The 14,009-nt window shown below is 49.5% G+C and overlaps 4 protein-coding genes and 1 long non-coding RNA gene across 27 annotated transcripts; 2 read left to right on the forward strand and 3 right to left on the reverse strand.

Annotated features, from left to right (window-relative positions):
• Positions 1-839: 839 nt before the first annotated feature.
• LOC112345863 lies at positions 840-5,230 on the reverse strand. Of its 2 annotated transcripts, XR_002992207.1 has the most exons (9): positions 5,114-5,230; positions 4,953-5,039; positions 4,778-4,846; positions 3,935-3,980; positions 3,337-3,429; positions 2,330-2,561; positions 1,605-2,254; positions 1,267-1,526; positions 840-1,038 (listed from the first exon to the last, which is right to left on the reverse strand). It is a non-coding gene; the product is annotated as an uncharacterized LOC112345863 (long non-coding RNA). The 2 variants fall into 2 exon arrangements; XR_002992206.1 differs by having other exon boundaries at positions 1,267-2,254.
• Positions 1,942-6,627, forward strand: LOC9631447. 2 transcript variants are annotated; one of them, XM_024673435.1, is made up of 10 exons: positions 1,942-2,049; positions 2,105-2,281; positions 2,347-2,458; positions 2,528-2,573; positions 2,640-2,671; positions 2,732-2,793; positions 2,864-3,016; positions 3,065-4,769; positions 4,820-6,308; positions 6,386-6,627. In XM_024673435.1, the coding sequence occupies exons 1-10, from the start codon at positions 1,991-1,993 to the stop codon at positions 6,451-6,453; spliced, it is 3,903 nt and encodes a 1,300-aa protein (XP_024529203.1). In that variant the 5' UTR covers positions 1,942-1,990; the 3' UTR covers positions 6,454-6,627. The 2 variants fall into 2 exon arrangements, with proteins under 2 accessions (XP_024529203.1, XP_024529204.1); XM_024673436.1 differs by having other exon boundaries at positions 6,389-6,627.
• On the reverse strand, positions 6,529-8,251 carry LOC9631448. 2 transcript variants are annotated; one of them, XM_024673437.1, is made up of 12 exons: positions 8,150-8,251; positions 8,060-8,102; positions 7,950-7,995; positions 7,823-7,890; positions 7,703-7,764; positions 7,582-7,653; positions 7,471-7,528; positions 7,284-7,420; positions 7,176-7,232; positions 7,026-7,123; positions 6,760-6,959; positions 6,529-6,696 (listed from the first exon to the last, which is right to left on the reverse strand). In XM_024673437.1, exons 1-12 carry the CDS (start codon positions 8,234-8,236, stop codon positions 6,644-6,646), a joined length of 981 nt encoding a protein of 326 aa, XP_024529205.1. In that variant the 5' UTR covers positions 8,237-8,251; the 3' UTR covers positions 6,529-6,643. The 2 variants fall into 2 exon arrangements, with proteins under 2 accessions (XP_024529205.1, XP_024529206.1); XM_024673438.1 differs by lacking the exon at positions 6,529-6,696 and having other exon boundaries at positions 6,844-6,959; positions 7,026-7,130.
• A 28-nt stretch (positions 8,252-8,279) lies between these two features.
• LOC9650509 (probable protein phosphatase 2C 58) lies at positions 8,280-13,011 on the forward strand. Of its 20 annotated transcripts, none has more exons than XM_024673443.1 (20): positions 8,280-8,363; positions 8,419-8,530; positions 8,583-8,674; positions 8,723-8,809; positions 8,871-9,116; positions 9,164-9,372; positions 9,420-9,580; positions 9,629-9,729; positions 9,776-9,850; positions 9,898-10,077; positions 10,136-10,221; positions 10,282-10,374; positions 10,426-10,533; positions 10,583-10,700; positions 10,752-10,937; positions 10,993-11,148; positions 11,198-11,282; positions 11,330-11,421; positions 11,491-11,531; positions 11,609-11,662. In XM_024673443.1, exons 1-18 carry the CDS (start codon positions 8,298-8,300, stop codon positions 11,416-11,418), a joined length of 2,250 nt encoding a protein of 749 aa, XP_024529211.1. In that variant the 5' UTR covers positions 8,280-8,297; the 3' UTR covers positions 11,419-11,421; positions 11,491-11,531; positions 11,609-11,662. The 20 variants fall into 20 exon arrangements, with proteins under 20 accessions (XP_024529211.1, XP_024529210.1, XP_024529209.1 ...); XM_024673442.1 differs by having other exon boundaries at positions 11,578-11,611; XM_024673441.1 differs by having other exon boundaries at positions 11,491-11,611.
• Positions 13,012-13,112: 101 nt separating this feature from the next.
• Positions 13,113-14,004, reverse strand: LOC9631450 (coiled-coil domain-containing protein 124). Its single transcript, XM_002968522.2, has one exon. The coding sequence runs from the start codon at positions 13,976-13,978 to the stop codon at positions 13,283-13,285; it is 696 nt and encodes a 231-aa protein (XP_002968568.1). The 5' UTR covers positions 13,979-14,004; the 3' UTR covers positions 13,113-13,282.
• Positions 14,005-14,009: the final 5 nt, after the last annotated feature.

Genomic DNA, 14,009 nt, shown 5'->3' on the forward strand with positions numbered 1-14,009 from the left:
TGAGAAATCAAAAGATTTTACACCACGCTTTGCTTTCGCTACGCGCGCCAAAACGTTTTCACCCCACTCCTCGTTGTTCGTACACGATGGCGATGGCCACAACAAGATTTGGGCCACAAGTTCTAACTGTATTCAATTCTCGCACGCATGGGCCATGATTTGATCACGTCGATGCCCTAGTAGCTACTTGCGGGGAGGTATTTGAAAGTTGGCGGGGCGGGAAAACGGAATGGGATGTGAATGGATTGAAGTTGAGGGGGGCGAAAGCGCTGCTTCGATCGAGCGATCGATCCATTCTTGCGAGTGGTCGCGCTCGTTCTTTTTGTTTGTTATGCAGCTAGTGTGGCCGTAATAGCGATTGATAAGATAGTGGTGGAATTACAAACACAATCACCAGCATCAATTGTTTCCCTCTTTTAACATCAATCGCTATACCTAGCGGCCTGGCCCTGCTGCCCATTTCTTGAATTGCACTTATCCATCACAGTTTTTTATTCAACTGCCAAATTACATGGTGTTAATGTCTGGAGGAGTGAGCATTTAAAAGTTAAAAAGATAGAGCCAGGCATCTAGAGACAACAACAACAATAACAACAACAGTTGCAGAAAAGCAACCCCAAACAAGATTCAAATTAAAGATGGAGCCCTTTGTCCTTGCATGCACCCCCACATTGATTCTCACATGTGGATAGTTTGCAAAGTGATGCCATGACCTATGGTCCCTTGAAATATTTCTATTAGTATGTTCTTTTTTTCACAGCCCTATCTGACAAGTGTTTTGTGATGACGTGGCGATAGCAGGTGCTAACACGTCGGCTTGTCTAGGGCTGAGGTGGCTAGCCGGACAAAGGGGGGAGGTTTAAAGTCCTCGCATATGAGCGAGAGCTCGCTCTGTGCGAGTGGAATGGTAGCCATGCGTTCACTGCTGCTCCCCGACAATAGGTCTAAGTAGAGGCGCGCGCTGTGGCTTGTGGGGCGTCTTTCTCTTTCTCTCTGGTGTTTCGTAATGACTGATCCCTCCCTTTTCGATGAGCTGTGCTGAGCGCAAGCCAAAGCCAACAACAGGATATCAGAGGAATAAAATGCGAGCTGGAAACAAACAGCGCTAGCTAGCAAGCCAAGCACAGTGGCAGCTCTCGCCTCTCTCACACAGAAAAAGAGAGGAAAAGAAAAGGAAAAAGGGAGCGAATCCACTCTAGTCGGAGGATGAGATGAGGAGCTGTAAATGCGTAACGACAGGAGAGGAGTTTGTAGCGAGCGACTTACTTCTCATCAGACTGTTCCAGAGTGTTGTGGGCACAAGCGAGCGCAGGAACACTGTAGCAGCAGGAGCAGCAGCGTAGCACACGAAGGTCGCTCTCCTCTTCTTTTTTTTTTTTTTTGCCTCCATCCCTTCTTCCTTCTTGGCACTCTGGCATTCCTCCTCTCCTGCGCTTGCCACTCTGCTTACGAATGAATGCATGATCATCATCGGCGGCGCCAAGTACAGGTGGTTGCTTTGTCGCTTGGCCCATCCACTGTAGCTGCTGAGCAAACAAAACAGAAGCCGATCAGAGGTTTCCAAACTTGGTGAAAGCCGTATTGAAATGCTGCTGTCTACTTACCTCACTCTCTCTGTAAGGGTGCACTGTTTGTGCTCCTCCTATTTCTTCTCTGCTCGCTGAGCAGCGTTGATAACTTCACTGGGTTGTGCCTCCTCCTCCTCGATTGAGAGATTTCTTTTCCTCTATGCAATTGCCTCCTCTTTTCACTTCGTTGTCCTGCTCAGTGCTACTGCTTTGTAGTACGCTGCGAGCGGTCTCTCCTTTTGTTCTTTCTTTCTCTGATGTGGGCCGTCTCGTGACTCGCCAGCTCTCCTCCAGCACCGTGTACGTCCTTGAAGAGAATTGAAGTCCATGAAGAACCCGATGGTTGGTTGAAGGAAGTCCTGCCTTCCCCCTGTTCATCGCTTCGGCACGAGTGGCTGTTCCTCTTCTCCAACGAATCCGGAATGAAGCCCGATACTCCGCTGGATTCTGTGGTGTTTCAGCTCGACGAATCTCGCTCCAGGTTTCTCTTTTCTTTCTCTTTTCGTTTCGTAGGCCTTGAATCGTTCTTGCCTTAGATGCGAGCTATGGGTTGCCGCTGGAGAGTCCACCGAGAGATTGGCCTCTGGATCCTTGATGCCATTTCTAGCGCATCTCGACACGGCGCAAGAGCAGCTCGCGAATGATTGTAGCTCCATCGAGCTGCATTGTCCACATCAAGGCGCTTCCTGGTTCACCAAAAGAACCATCGAAAGGTCAGTTTTGTTGTACCAACAATTGATAGCGATTTAAATTTCACTCACCCACTTGCGCGCGACAGGTTCGTGAGATTTGTGAGCACGCCCGATGTGTTGGAGCGTGTGAGCTTCTTGGAGACGGAGCGCATGAAACTCGCTGAAGCGAGCAGCATCTTGATAAGCGAATCACCTCACGTAAGCGCTGGGAATTACTCGTTGCGATGACATCCCTCATCGTGCTTGCAAATTTGCTTTTTTCCACAGGTTGGAGCCTGCCTCCCACTCCCAGTTCTCGAATCTGGAAACGCAGGTTAGTTAAATCACTTGAAAATTAGAACCGAGAACGTAAAGACCGCTGACACGGGAGATGTTTCAGGCAAGGAAAAAGTTGAGCAAGCCAAAGCGCAGGTACGAAATGAAATGCAACTAGATATGAGTTTCGGCATGTTCTGAATCCGTCCTTCACAGGCTCATGCAGAGGCAGAGGAGCATTCAATGGACACCCTGGAGGTTGAAACTGAGTCTTCAAGGTAAAGGCCGACGAGCTCTCTCTTAGAATTCCACGCTCGGTTTCAATGCGCTCTCCCTTCCGAGTGGCAGGAGGCACTTGGTAAAGGCGATGGATGCACGGCGACTTATTCTGGAAAAGGAGCAAAGGAGTGCATTTGCTCGTGCAGCGGCAGCGGGCTTCACCATTGGTTCTCTGCCTGACTTGATCGCTTTCGCAGGCTGCTTTGGTGCCACCCGGCTGAGGTAACCCAGCACTTCATGGTCAAGTTTTGCTGACGAAACTATATGCAGTGAGGCCTGCTCGAAGTTTGCGGAATTGCATAGGAAACTACTTGATCCGGACGTTCCAGCGGAAAAACTGGAGGAAAAATCAGACACTCGGGCTTCTACAAAACTGGAGGAAAAATCAGAGACTCGTGCTTCTACAAAACTGGAGGAAAAATTAGAGGTGGAAGTACAGGCTGAGGTTGGGGTGAAAAACGTTGGAAGGAGAAGGGTATGGGGACCACCTGTCGCTGAGATCCCACTACAGATGCCGTTGGAAAGAGTGAATGGTAGTGTACCTGAGTCCGAAGGGCCGGATTGGAAAGATGGCGCATTTACTCCCGATGACTCCGACTCGCCACAAAAGTCCACTGCTTCCGGAGGCCGTGAATCTGATTGGGAAGACAAGGAAGGCAGCAGTGAGAACCCCGTTTACGCAAATGTGCTCGGTCAACTAAGCGGGAAAGACGCCGACAGTGGTGAGGCTGGGGAGGCCAAGTCCGCATCCAACCAGGTGGATGCGTCTGCAGTTCGAAGAAAAGGGATCGTTGTCATCAAGAACCTCAAGTTTCCGCAGACCGGAGCAAGCAGCATCATTGCAAAGCAGTCAGACACAGAGAGCGACAGAGACAGTGAGAATGAAACAAAAGGTGGCAGTGGCGGACGGCTCAGCGTTCAGGCAGCCATTAGTCTGTTTGAAACCAAGCAGAAAACATCCAGGGAGGTTTCGAGACAACAGGTGGACACAAAGAATGTAGATAGGAAGACGTCGGATCCTCCAACACGTACAGGAAAGCAAGACCCAGCGGCAAGTGACGGACACAAGTACGCACTCAAGCACAAGCACACACCGCGGGAACTTCTAAGTGACGATGTCAAGCGCAAAAGCATGCTTACCGAAAGTTTACAGTTGGGTTTGCCGAAGAGAGACCGCGATTTCATTCTGCAAAAGTCAAGTTTAGATAGCAAGGGACAAAGAGGACATACTAAAATGGACGCTGTGAATGATCTGGCTAGGACTCGGAAGGAACAGGTTGATAGAACACAAAAAGAGGGCGGGAGCCGTCAGAACACTACAGCAAAAACTGCAGACGAGATTAGAAAAGAGTTGCTTAGTAGGACTCAGCAAAGAACAGGTGCAAGCAACCAGAGCACAGTAAAATCTGCGGACGAAATCAGCAAGGAACTGCTTGATAGGAGCTATACGTGCTTGCTGAAAATAAACTCTGTTGTGCAAGACGCCTTGTTCTCTGCTTCGGCCTTGCGACAGACTAAAAAACCGGAACAGCCCAAGGCAAATGTCGAAACAGATAGCGACAGCAGGGAATGGAGATCACTCTCGAATGTTTCCAAGTTCGGTTTAGACGACATCTTCCTCGAGAATAACGTTTCAACCAAGGAAGCCTCTCGGAGACAGTCATTGTGCACTCCAGCAGAGTATGACGGTAAAGCCAATAGCGACGACGTAATGGCAACAAGAGCTCCTCACGAGCATGAGAAGGGAAGGTTTTACGACCAGTATCAAGAAATACGAGCCGCAAAATACAAGAAGGAATCGACACACTTGAAAGCAGAGCGAGAATCGAAGCTGAGAGCAATGCAGGATGTTTTGGAAAGGCGCAAGACAGAACTTATGGGAAAAAGCACGCGGCTCCCAGAAAAGAACAATACGATGACAGTTGAGCAGATACGGGCCATAAAGCTTCAAGCCACGAAAAACGTCGTGAAAAAGGTACATACCTCGAGTTTTTGTTTAACGGTTCGATGATCTTTCTTATACAGGATGTGCGCTTAGACTCCATCAAAGCTCTGCAAAATGAAAAGTCAGGGACCCGGACTAGAACTTCCAACGTTCTGCGCTGCAAGCAAGAGTCATCTCCAAGCTCTACAACCTCATCCACAAGAAAAATCTCACCTGGTCCTCCGAAGCCACTAGCAACTCCAAGGAACTTCGGACGCTTAAGTTCCTCTCCACGTTCGAAGCACTTATCGAGTGGACCTCCTGTAAGTCAAAGAAGAATGCCGAATTTTATGAGTCAGTCGGTTATCGCTGAAAGCTTGCATACTCAAGCAGACCTGAGAAAGGAAAATGCCAAGCCTTTTACGGGGAGAAACAGCTTGAACACGATTCATGAGGCTGGCCAACCGTCGAGATATTCTCAGTCCCGGGCAGACAAGGTGAACCGAAACTTGGCACTTGAAACTTCTCCTTCCAACGGGGAGATTAAGAGACTGGGTGGGAAGGGAAGAACGGACGCCAGGGACAGCCAGATTCTAGCTCCACTCAAAGTTCCTCGAGACCTGGCACCAGAAAAAGGCAGGGTGAAACAGGATTTGCCAAAGGCTCAAGGCGTACCAAGGATTGTGATTCCTAGACCGTCCAACTCTCCAGTCTCTTCTGGTTCGAAGCCCGGAAGTGTTCCTGAGCCGAAGTGTGAAGCCGGAAAAACTGGTACTGTGGAAAGGTCCACACCAGTCTCCTCGACGAAGTCCAGCGACGAGTGCATCAAGCAGATCGTAAGCTGTACTAGCAAGGATAGAAACGAGCAGGCACCTGAGGACAACCCTTCCAAGACTTTGGCTTCCCCTGGCCTCCCGGCTGAAGCTCCACAGGTCTCTCTGGTCATTACGAACGTCAAAAGTGAGAGCTTCAAAGAGCAACCAAAGTCGGAGGAGCCTTACACTTCGAGCGAGATCAAGTTCGAGGCGTTTGTCTCCAAGGATTTCGAGGACGACGTGCAGATCGACGAGGCTCTGGAGAAATGCATGTCCGGGAGATCTTTCCTGGACGGCATCTCCGCTTCTCCACTCACGACGTACGAGACCACCACCACCTTGGGAATCAAAGGCATTTGCTGCAGCAAACAGGATCTCATCAGTTCTTCGCTACGCACAGGGCCATCGTCGCAAAGTCTACCTCATTTGCAGCGATCGCTCTCCCCGTCATCGCTAGCATCCTTTCGAAACGACTTCGCTGCCAAGGAGATCAAGGCCCTTTGCAAAGAGCATCACCAGCCCGTGGCACACAAGGACCAGCCCAAGGGATTGAAGCGCCTCCTCAAATTCGGACGTAGGAGCCGAGCGTCGGACAGCAATGCGGGGGAATGGAGCACGTTCAACGAGGATTTCATCGTAAACAGTACCCGATCGAGCAAGAAGAACGCGGCGGTGGAGGAACCCTTGCCCAGGACGGCCGGATCCAGCGCCGGGAGCAGCGTGAGGCGGAGCTTGGAGGCGCTGCCAAAGATTGCCGACGCTGCGAGCGAAATATGTAAGATTCGTACAAATCCCTCTCCCTCGCTCTCTCAGATCTAGCTTACAGACTCACCGATCGCGCCTTGTTTGCAGCAGCCAGGAATTTCTTCTCCACTTTCCGGAGCAAGAGCAACGCCAGTGAATCCCGATCTAGGGCTTGAGAGCTCCGCGCGAATGTGAACTGGGAATAGGTATAGAGATGGAAAGAAAAGAGAAAGCTCGGATACTTTGTGGTGTGAACTCAAATGAAAGGATATTCGATTCCAAACGGCCCTTACCGCGCGGCATACAGCCACATGGCGTACAGCGCTGCACGGTCTGGCAGTAACATCAAACATTGAACTCTTCTTTTCAAGCTTCTGCCATAGCCGCTGCTTGTATCTCCTTGACGAGATCATCATACGCTGCGAGAACAAAAAATCTAAGACTTTCAAGCTTTCCTAGAAAAAAAAGAGAGAAAAGATTACCATCGGGTAGAAGTTTCATTCTCAAGAGTTCTTCCGCTTTAGAAACTTTGATCGACGCAGCTTGAGATGCCTGCTGCGACCGAGTTCCACGCCGCCCGCTTGCTTTTCGGCCTGGATGAGCGAGAGACCACACCAAAACCGTGCACCGCGTCGGGTACTCGGACGCGAGATTGTCAAAGGCGAGCTCGACGTCGGCTTTACTGGCAGAACGAACCGCGCATAGAAATCACAAAAAGAAAACACTTGCAAGCATAAGGACGTCTTACCAGGTTGGTTCGTCGAGTGAAAACTTGATCAGGTTGTAAGGCAAGCTGTGGTAAAGATCTCCAATACTGTCTCCGTGGAGCTGCTTTAGCCCCAGAATCTGGAAACTACTCTTGTGTCACAACAAACGATCTAAACTCGAAGAGTTTTACCTGTCCTCGTCTACAAACAAAAGCCTGTAGATGGCTGTCAACATGGTCGAGGAAATTCTAGAGAAAAAGATGAGTAAAGCTCAAATAGAGAAGAAGCAAGCGGATTACCGTGGCACTAAGCTGCAAGTGAGTTTTCTCTATCTCGCGGAGGTTCAAGTAAAATGGAATGTTGTCTTTGCTCACGAAAATTTTGTTGGACGGTGGCTTCGTTGTTAAAACACAGTAGTAGCGTTCTTGTTCTTGTTCTGCAACATACCACCATCACTAACTTGTTGGGCGAATGTTTATCCCATACCTGAGAAAGCTGGAGTGAATTCGATTCCGATGCGTCTGTTGCTCAAGATAAAAATTGCCTGGGAGCTCGAAAGAGAATTAAGCACAAAAGAGAAATTCTGGATTCTTGTACCTTTCGACCGATATGATACAGCAATCTTCCGGTGTCGTTCCTTTCACTCTCGGAACTATTTTCGCTGTAAGCCTGCAAAAGACGAATGCTCCTAGAACTACACAAAACTAAGAGAAACTACCTGCTCAAAGATGGTTTCTAGCAGTGCATCGTTCCAACTAGAGCTTTCCAAATACGCCCCCTCTACGACAAAACAAATCTAGCAAATCAAAGAAAAAGGAAAGAGAAAAACAAGTCCAACCTGAAGAGCTAGCTCTAGCTTCATCGAACTCTTGAGCCAATTTTGCGCCTTGAGCTTTCTCTGGCTTACTAGACAAAAATTTAGCTCGAGAAACATACAAAGAAGGGAAAAGAAGAACAAAGAATACCTGAGCGTTTCACGAAGTTGTAGATGCCTCTCTTGCAATCCCGAAACTACGATAGAGAAAAAAAAAGAGAGAGATCATAAATATGGAAGCGTGAGCCTTGGAACACTTACTTCGAGCTCGGATCGCTTCCAGGGACACTTCGTGCTCGTCTTCCTGCCAGATTGGGGGTAAAATCCAGACTAAAATTCGAAGAATGCTACCCGTGGAGTCGTGTCGGCGTGAATGCGCTTGGGGCGCTGGGCGTGAGGGCGTCGCTCACTGATCTTCCGCTTGTCCCGCTCCTCCATTGTTAGGGCTCACTATGTGACGTGGCCATATTTTAGGGTTTATGCGAGGTTTTTGTGGGCAATGGCGGATCAAGGCCCCCAGGCGATGCATTTCACGCTTCATCTGGATAAGCCGATCGCTTGCCAGGTAATGTTTCTAGGCGGCTGATTTCTCTCGGCAAAGCGCGCATTCTTTCTCTCAGGTGGAGATCGCGTCTTGGAATCCGGAGAAGGATTTGCTCGCAATGGTGAGCACGGATCATCAGCTCACGGTCCATCGATTCAACTGGCAGAAGCTGTGGACGATTTCTCCGGGTAAAAGACGTTCGATGCATTTGATGTGAGATTTTACTAGTGATTGGAACAGAGAAGAAGATCACTGCTATATGCTGGCGTCCCGATGGAAAGGCTCTAGCAGTCGGGCACGAAAATGGCGAAATATCTCTTCACGATGTCGAGGTTCTTATCGTTGCATTGGTGTATATTCTTGTGAGCTTTTCCTTCCAGAATGGCGAGGTTTTGAGAACACTTGAAGCGCACAAGGCCTCGGTTCAGTGTGTCTACTGGGTGGAAGAAAGGTCTGCTCGATCACAGGTACTTAGAGCAGCATTCTTTCTCTTTTTTCATGCTAGAAGCGTTTCATTGTTTGATACAGGGTTCCACTTTACATGAAGATCGAACTTCGAGATTTTTTCCTCCACCGCCAAAGCCACCAGCAATGCCAGGAACAGGCCCTGCGTTTGATATGGCTGGCGCATTTGCTTCTGGGGATGATCAAGAAAACATTTCTCAGAATGCGGCATCGAAACACTCTGAGCAGTACCTCAACATCTTGTGCAGCAGCGACAGCAATGGGCTTGTTTGCCTCAACGCATTTGGCTTGTTTGCCATTGGAGAACTGGTATGCTTCACTTTAACTTGGTGGCGTCTAACGTGAATACCCTCTAGAACTTACACAACTTTCCCAATTGGAAGCAACTATCAGCTGTGAAGGTATTCTGTTTCTCTGATCGTGGTAGCGTTTCTAACCTCGAAGAATGGTATCTACAGGTGATGCTCTCTGGCGACCTATGCAACATGATCCTGCTTTGCCATGACCAGGATAAAAACTCGGGATTAGTCTCCATCTCAGTCGATACTACTTTGCTTAACAGTCGGTGGGTATTTTTGGAAGATATGGTCGAAACTAAAGCTCTATTTGCAGGCGCAATGAAATTCGTCAAGTTGCACTACAGGCTTCCAGCATTGAAGAGCTGCTAGAAGTTCTGCAAAAAACTTTGACGGTCATGAGAAGACACTGGGTTGATGCAATGAGCGCGTTTGCCGACAAATTTAGTGCATTTCAGACACTCCTCCGTGAAAATGGTAAGCTTTTTATTTTGTATTCTTGTCAACATCGAACCTTTGTGGCAGGATCGCTGTCAACACCACGTGATGAGCTCCTGACCCTTCTGGCTTGTGGCTCAGCAAGTGTCTCCCTCCATCAGTTCCTTGCTGTTACATTAGGAGAAGGGGTATGGAGGTTCTTTGCTCTATTTGCGCTAATGTGATCACTTCCAGGGACTGAAAAAACTTGGAAAAAGCATTGATGCTGCCGGGAGGGAGATTCAGGTTCTTATAGCTGATCATCTTCAAGTAAGCAGTTGTTTTGAAGTGCAATGATTAACTGTAAGTCGGTGAAGCCTGCCGCAGAGATTTTAGCATTCAGGATTGGCGAGCTCCTTGGTCTGTCACGTTGGCGTAGTCAGCTGCAATCCATCGGTCTAGACGAAGTTCTGGTTAACTCTGTCATGGAGAACGCAGGAATGCTAATGGTGCAAGTGGAACGATTTCTTCATGTAGTGAGTGACACGGTTGGACAGGTAAACATTATTACGGCTTACAAACTTTCGATTTGTACTTACCCGTTAAAGTTTCTAGTATCGTCTCTTCTTCGTATGGCTTACAAAATCGCTGCGACTATTTAATGCCGAGACTTCACCCTTGCATACAGAGCCCATCAACAGGTACCACGTAGTGTCTATGTTTGTTTCGTCCTGCTAAAACCTCCTCTTCTTTCAAACCAGTACAGCCATCGCGACATTTTTGAGACAACAGTTCGACTCAGATCTCATTGGACCACATGTAATTTCGGAAGGTGTTCTACCGAACATTGGGTTGTATGTATAACCATGTTCAGCTTTTGACGACATTAATGTTATCTGTTGCAGTGAAGAGGACTTGTCGAAAGCTGAAGAACTTCTTTTGCTTGGCGGATTTCAAGACGTCAAGTTCCTCCAAAGGACTCTCTTTCAGCAGCTCAATTGTCTGTGTGACAGGTAGGCGCACTTACTTTGCTAGGTAAAGGCTCACATTCTCTTCCTGCAGCTGGCGAGCTGCCATTTCTAAGCCCGTCGCTGTAATCTCCCCTAGATTGTGTTTTAAAAGTCATTTCTTCCTCTGTGAGTTCCCCAAGCTTCTTCCGTTATCGTGCACATACTATGAGGTAGGCTCTACTTTATTGATTTCAGATCCGCAGGGTTTGTCCATTCTACAGATGAAAACGGAAACCCCCAGTTTTGTTGATTATACATGCTTTGAGATTCATACAGACGGGCTGAACCATATCGGTGTACTTCGTGGCTTCAACTCCCAAAGCATGGGCTCCGACGGAAACGAAGTTGAAGCCGTGGTCCTGCAACTCAATGAACACCTTACCTGTTTGGATTTTTCCTTGTACAAGGTACGAACTGCCAACCGCGACGGTCATTTACTGAGTGGTCTATTCCTGCTCGCAGGAGAAACAACTGCTTTTGCTACTCAATGAAAGATTACCTCAGTGTGGTAGCAATCAGGCGTGGATTATGGTATTGGAGCTGGAAGAGCTGCCTTTTATATCATTGAAGTCGCAGACTAACGAGGCGAGGGAAATTCTCCGGTTTTGCACGTCGAACGTGAGTTACAGTTGTGTCGTTGGACATGAGAGTAACCTGGAACGTGCAGGATGCTCTTGCATTCGTCGGCTTGAGGAGCGGCAAAGCTCGATCCATCCTTCAGCTGGACGTGATCCCTCCCATCGCCGTTAGTGGTATGAGCTAAGTTTTGCCTTGAGTCTTCTTTATCGTTTGATTCCAGCTTCAAGAGGACTTGCGTGCGTTTTCGCTGCTCAAAAGCGAGCAATGCTTTACGATCTGGAAGAAGACGAGGAAGAAAAGGATGATTGACAGGTACTTCATTTTTTCGAAATCTCTACTTTGCTGTGACGCTGGTCATACGGCTTTGCCACGCGGCGCCAGCCTGTTCGTCGCTCCTTTTGAGTTTCTGTGGACCCAAGGAGGTAATGGAATGAATTTTTTCGCTGGCTATTCCTGAAGCTCTGCCAGGCGATAGCTGGTACTGAATCAAAGCTTCCAGTTATAAGGCGCGTGCTGGGATGGTGTACAAACGCCTTTGAAACGGCTCGGTTCTCCTGGATTTGTCGTAGAACACGCACCGTGAGCGACTGGGGTAAGTCTAGCCTGTTGCTTGCTGCTTGCGTGAGCTCCTCCTTTTTTGACTGGTTCTGTTGCTGGTAAGACACTTCTTCCGGCCAAATGGTAGTGGCTTAGACCTTTCGTTGAAGACATTTTCAACTTCCGCATTTCCACAGGGTTATTGAGGCTTTATGGTTCGCAGGAGCAGCAGGAATCCCACATGTGTTTCAAGCTCAATGATCTCCATAAGGTGCTGTGGACTTTTCAGTCGTCTATATGGATTTCTCAGGGGAAGGGGCTTGCAGATGGCTCCCAGGGTCTTCTCCTTCAACTCCTCTCGAGAGACGGGCAAGGGGGAATCGTTCCATGTCATGCACGGCTTCTCCAAGATCAAAGGCAAGGCAAGGCATCCCATGGAGGATGTGCTGGTGAGCTTGTACAAGGAGTTCAAGGGACACAAGCTCGGGCTTTTCGCGGTGTATGACGGACACCTGGGGAGAGATGTCGCCGATTATCTCGAGGAGAACTTGTTTGACACTATCCTTGACGAGGTAATACACAGACTCTCCATTTCCCTTTCGGTACTGACTGGCTTTTTCGCTTCTGCATCAGCCTGATCTCTTTTGCAATCCGAAAACGGCCCTGGAAAACGCATACCACAGCACTGATGCTGTGATCTTGCAAATGTCGCATCCTGGCGGCTCCACTGCAGTCACTGCTATTGTCGTCGACAACAAAAGGCTGCTGGTTGCAAACGTTGGAGACTCTCGAGCGGTACTGTGCGAAGCCGGCGAAGCCAAGCAACTCTCTGTAGACCACGAACCCAGCGCTGAACGTCAGCTGGTGGAAAGCCGAGGGGGTCATGTCACTCATTTTCCAGGTAACTGCTAGTCAAAAGAAAAGTGTATCTCTTTTCTTTTTTTCTAAGCATCGCTTTCGTGATCTTAGGAGATGTAGCACGCGTTGATGGCCAACTTGCGGTGGCACGCGCCTTTGGTGACAAGAGCTTGAAGCAACATCTAAGCGCCGAGCCCCACGTCTGCGAAGTTATCCTGAGCGAGAGGTCCGAGTTTATGATCCTCGGAAGCGATGGACTCTGGAAGGTATGCGCTCGATCTCGTGCTTTTGCTGTTTGACTTCCCAGATCGAAATGTAACGCTCAGGTGATCGAGAACCAAGTGGCAGTGGACTTGATCCGAGGCATCAAAGACCCGGAGGAGGCAGCGAAGTGTTTGACAAGCACAGCCGTCCAGAAGAAGAGCAGGGATGATATCTCTTGCATCGTGGTGCGCTTCCACGCGTAAGTTTTTCAATGCATTATCTTCGCAATCGCAGTGGAAGCCATAGCCATCGCCCATCGCCATAAAAGAGTCCATTGTTTTTCCAGCTCAAAGCTGCTGGTGCTCCATGAAAATCCCATGCTACTCGTTTTGGAGGATCCAAAAGACCATAGAACTCGATCTCGAGCTCGTACATTTATTTTTCTACCAGCCTTTAGCATTCGTTCGTTCGTGCTCGTTCACTACCTACGCGCTGGCTGGAGTTTTCCCAATCACCCCACCTAAGATCGTACTAGAACTTGCCGAGGAGAGTCCCACGAGAGAGAGAGTTCTTTCTAGCCCACCTGGTTCAAAGGATTGTCTGGAGATTTCTTCCACAGCTTCCACAGCAAATCCTTGTACTGCGTGTGCGTCAATCCGGGCTTGTCCGCCTTGAGCTTGGCCAGCTCCACCTCCTCAAACGCCTTGTAGCTCGCCCTCGCCCGCTTCTCCGGGTGGCGATCCATCGGGAGCTCGTCCGGGATGGCCATCTGGGCGATGGCCGCCTCCACACTCCTGGCCTCGATCAGATCCTCCGCCCTATTGACGTTCTCCACCGCCACCATCTTTTCATACTCCTGCTCATCCGTGGCTCGCATCTCCCGCCGCTTGGTCTCCGCTGCTAGGGCCGCCAGCCTCGCCGCCTCCGCCTCCCTCTGCCGCTCCAGCTCCACCGCCGTCACTTTGGGCACCGCCGGGGATCCAACGCCCACGCGCAGGGATTTCTTGTCCACCTTTTTGCCGTAGCCCTCCATCTCGCGCTCCTCCTTCTCGGCCAGCCGCCGCGCCTCGGCCTTCTTGGCCAGGATCTCGGCCTTCTTCTCGGCTTCCTCTTCGCGCTTCTTGCTCGACCTCGATTTGGGGCCTTCCAGCTCCTGCCAGTACCTGTCCTCCTTGTCCTTGGACTCGCGATCCTTGCGCTCTGATTCCGCCTCGGCCTTGCGCGATCGCGCCTCCTCCGCCTTGCTGTTGATCCCCATCTTTTTCGGCATTTTCTCTCCCCCCTCTCTCAGGAACCCTAAA

Source organism: Selaginella moellendorffii, unplaced genomic scaffold (genome assembly GCF_000143415.4).
Source record: "Selaginella moellendorffii unplaced genomic scaffold, v1.0 SELMOscaffold_10, whole genome shotgun sequence".
In the NCBI taxonomy this organism is placed as follows: Eukaryota; Viridiplantae; Streptophyta; class Lycopodiopsida; order Selaginellales; family Selaginellaceae; genus Selaginella; species Selaginella moellendorffii.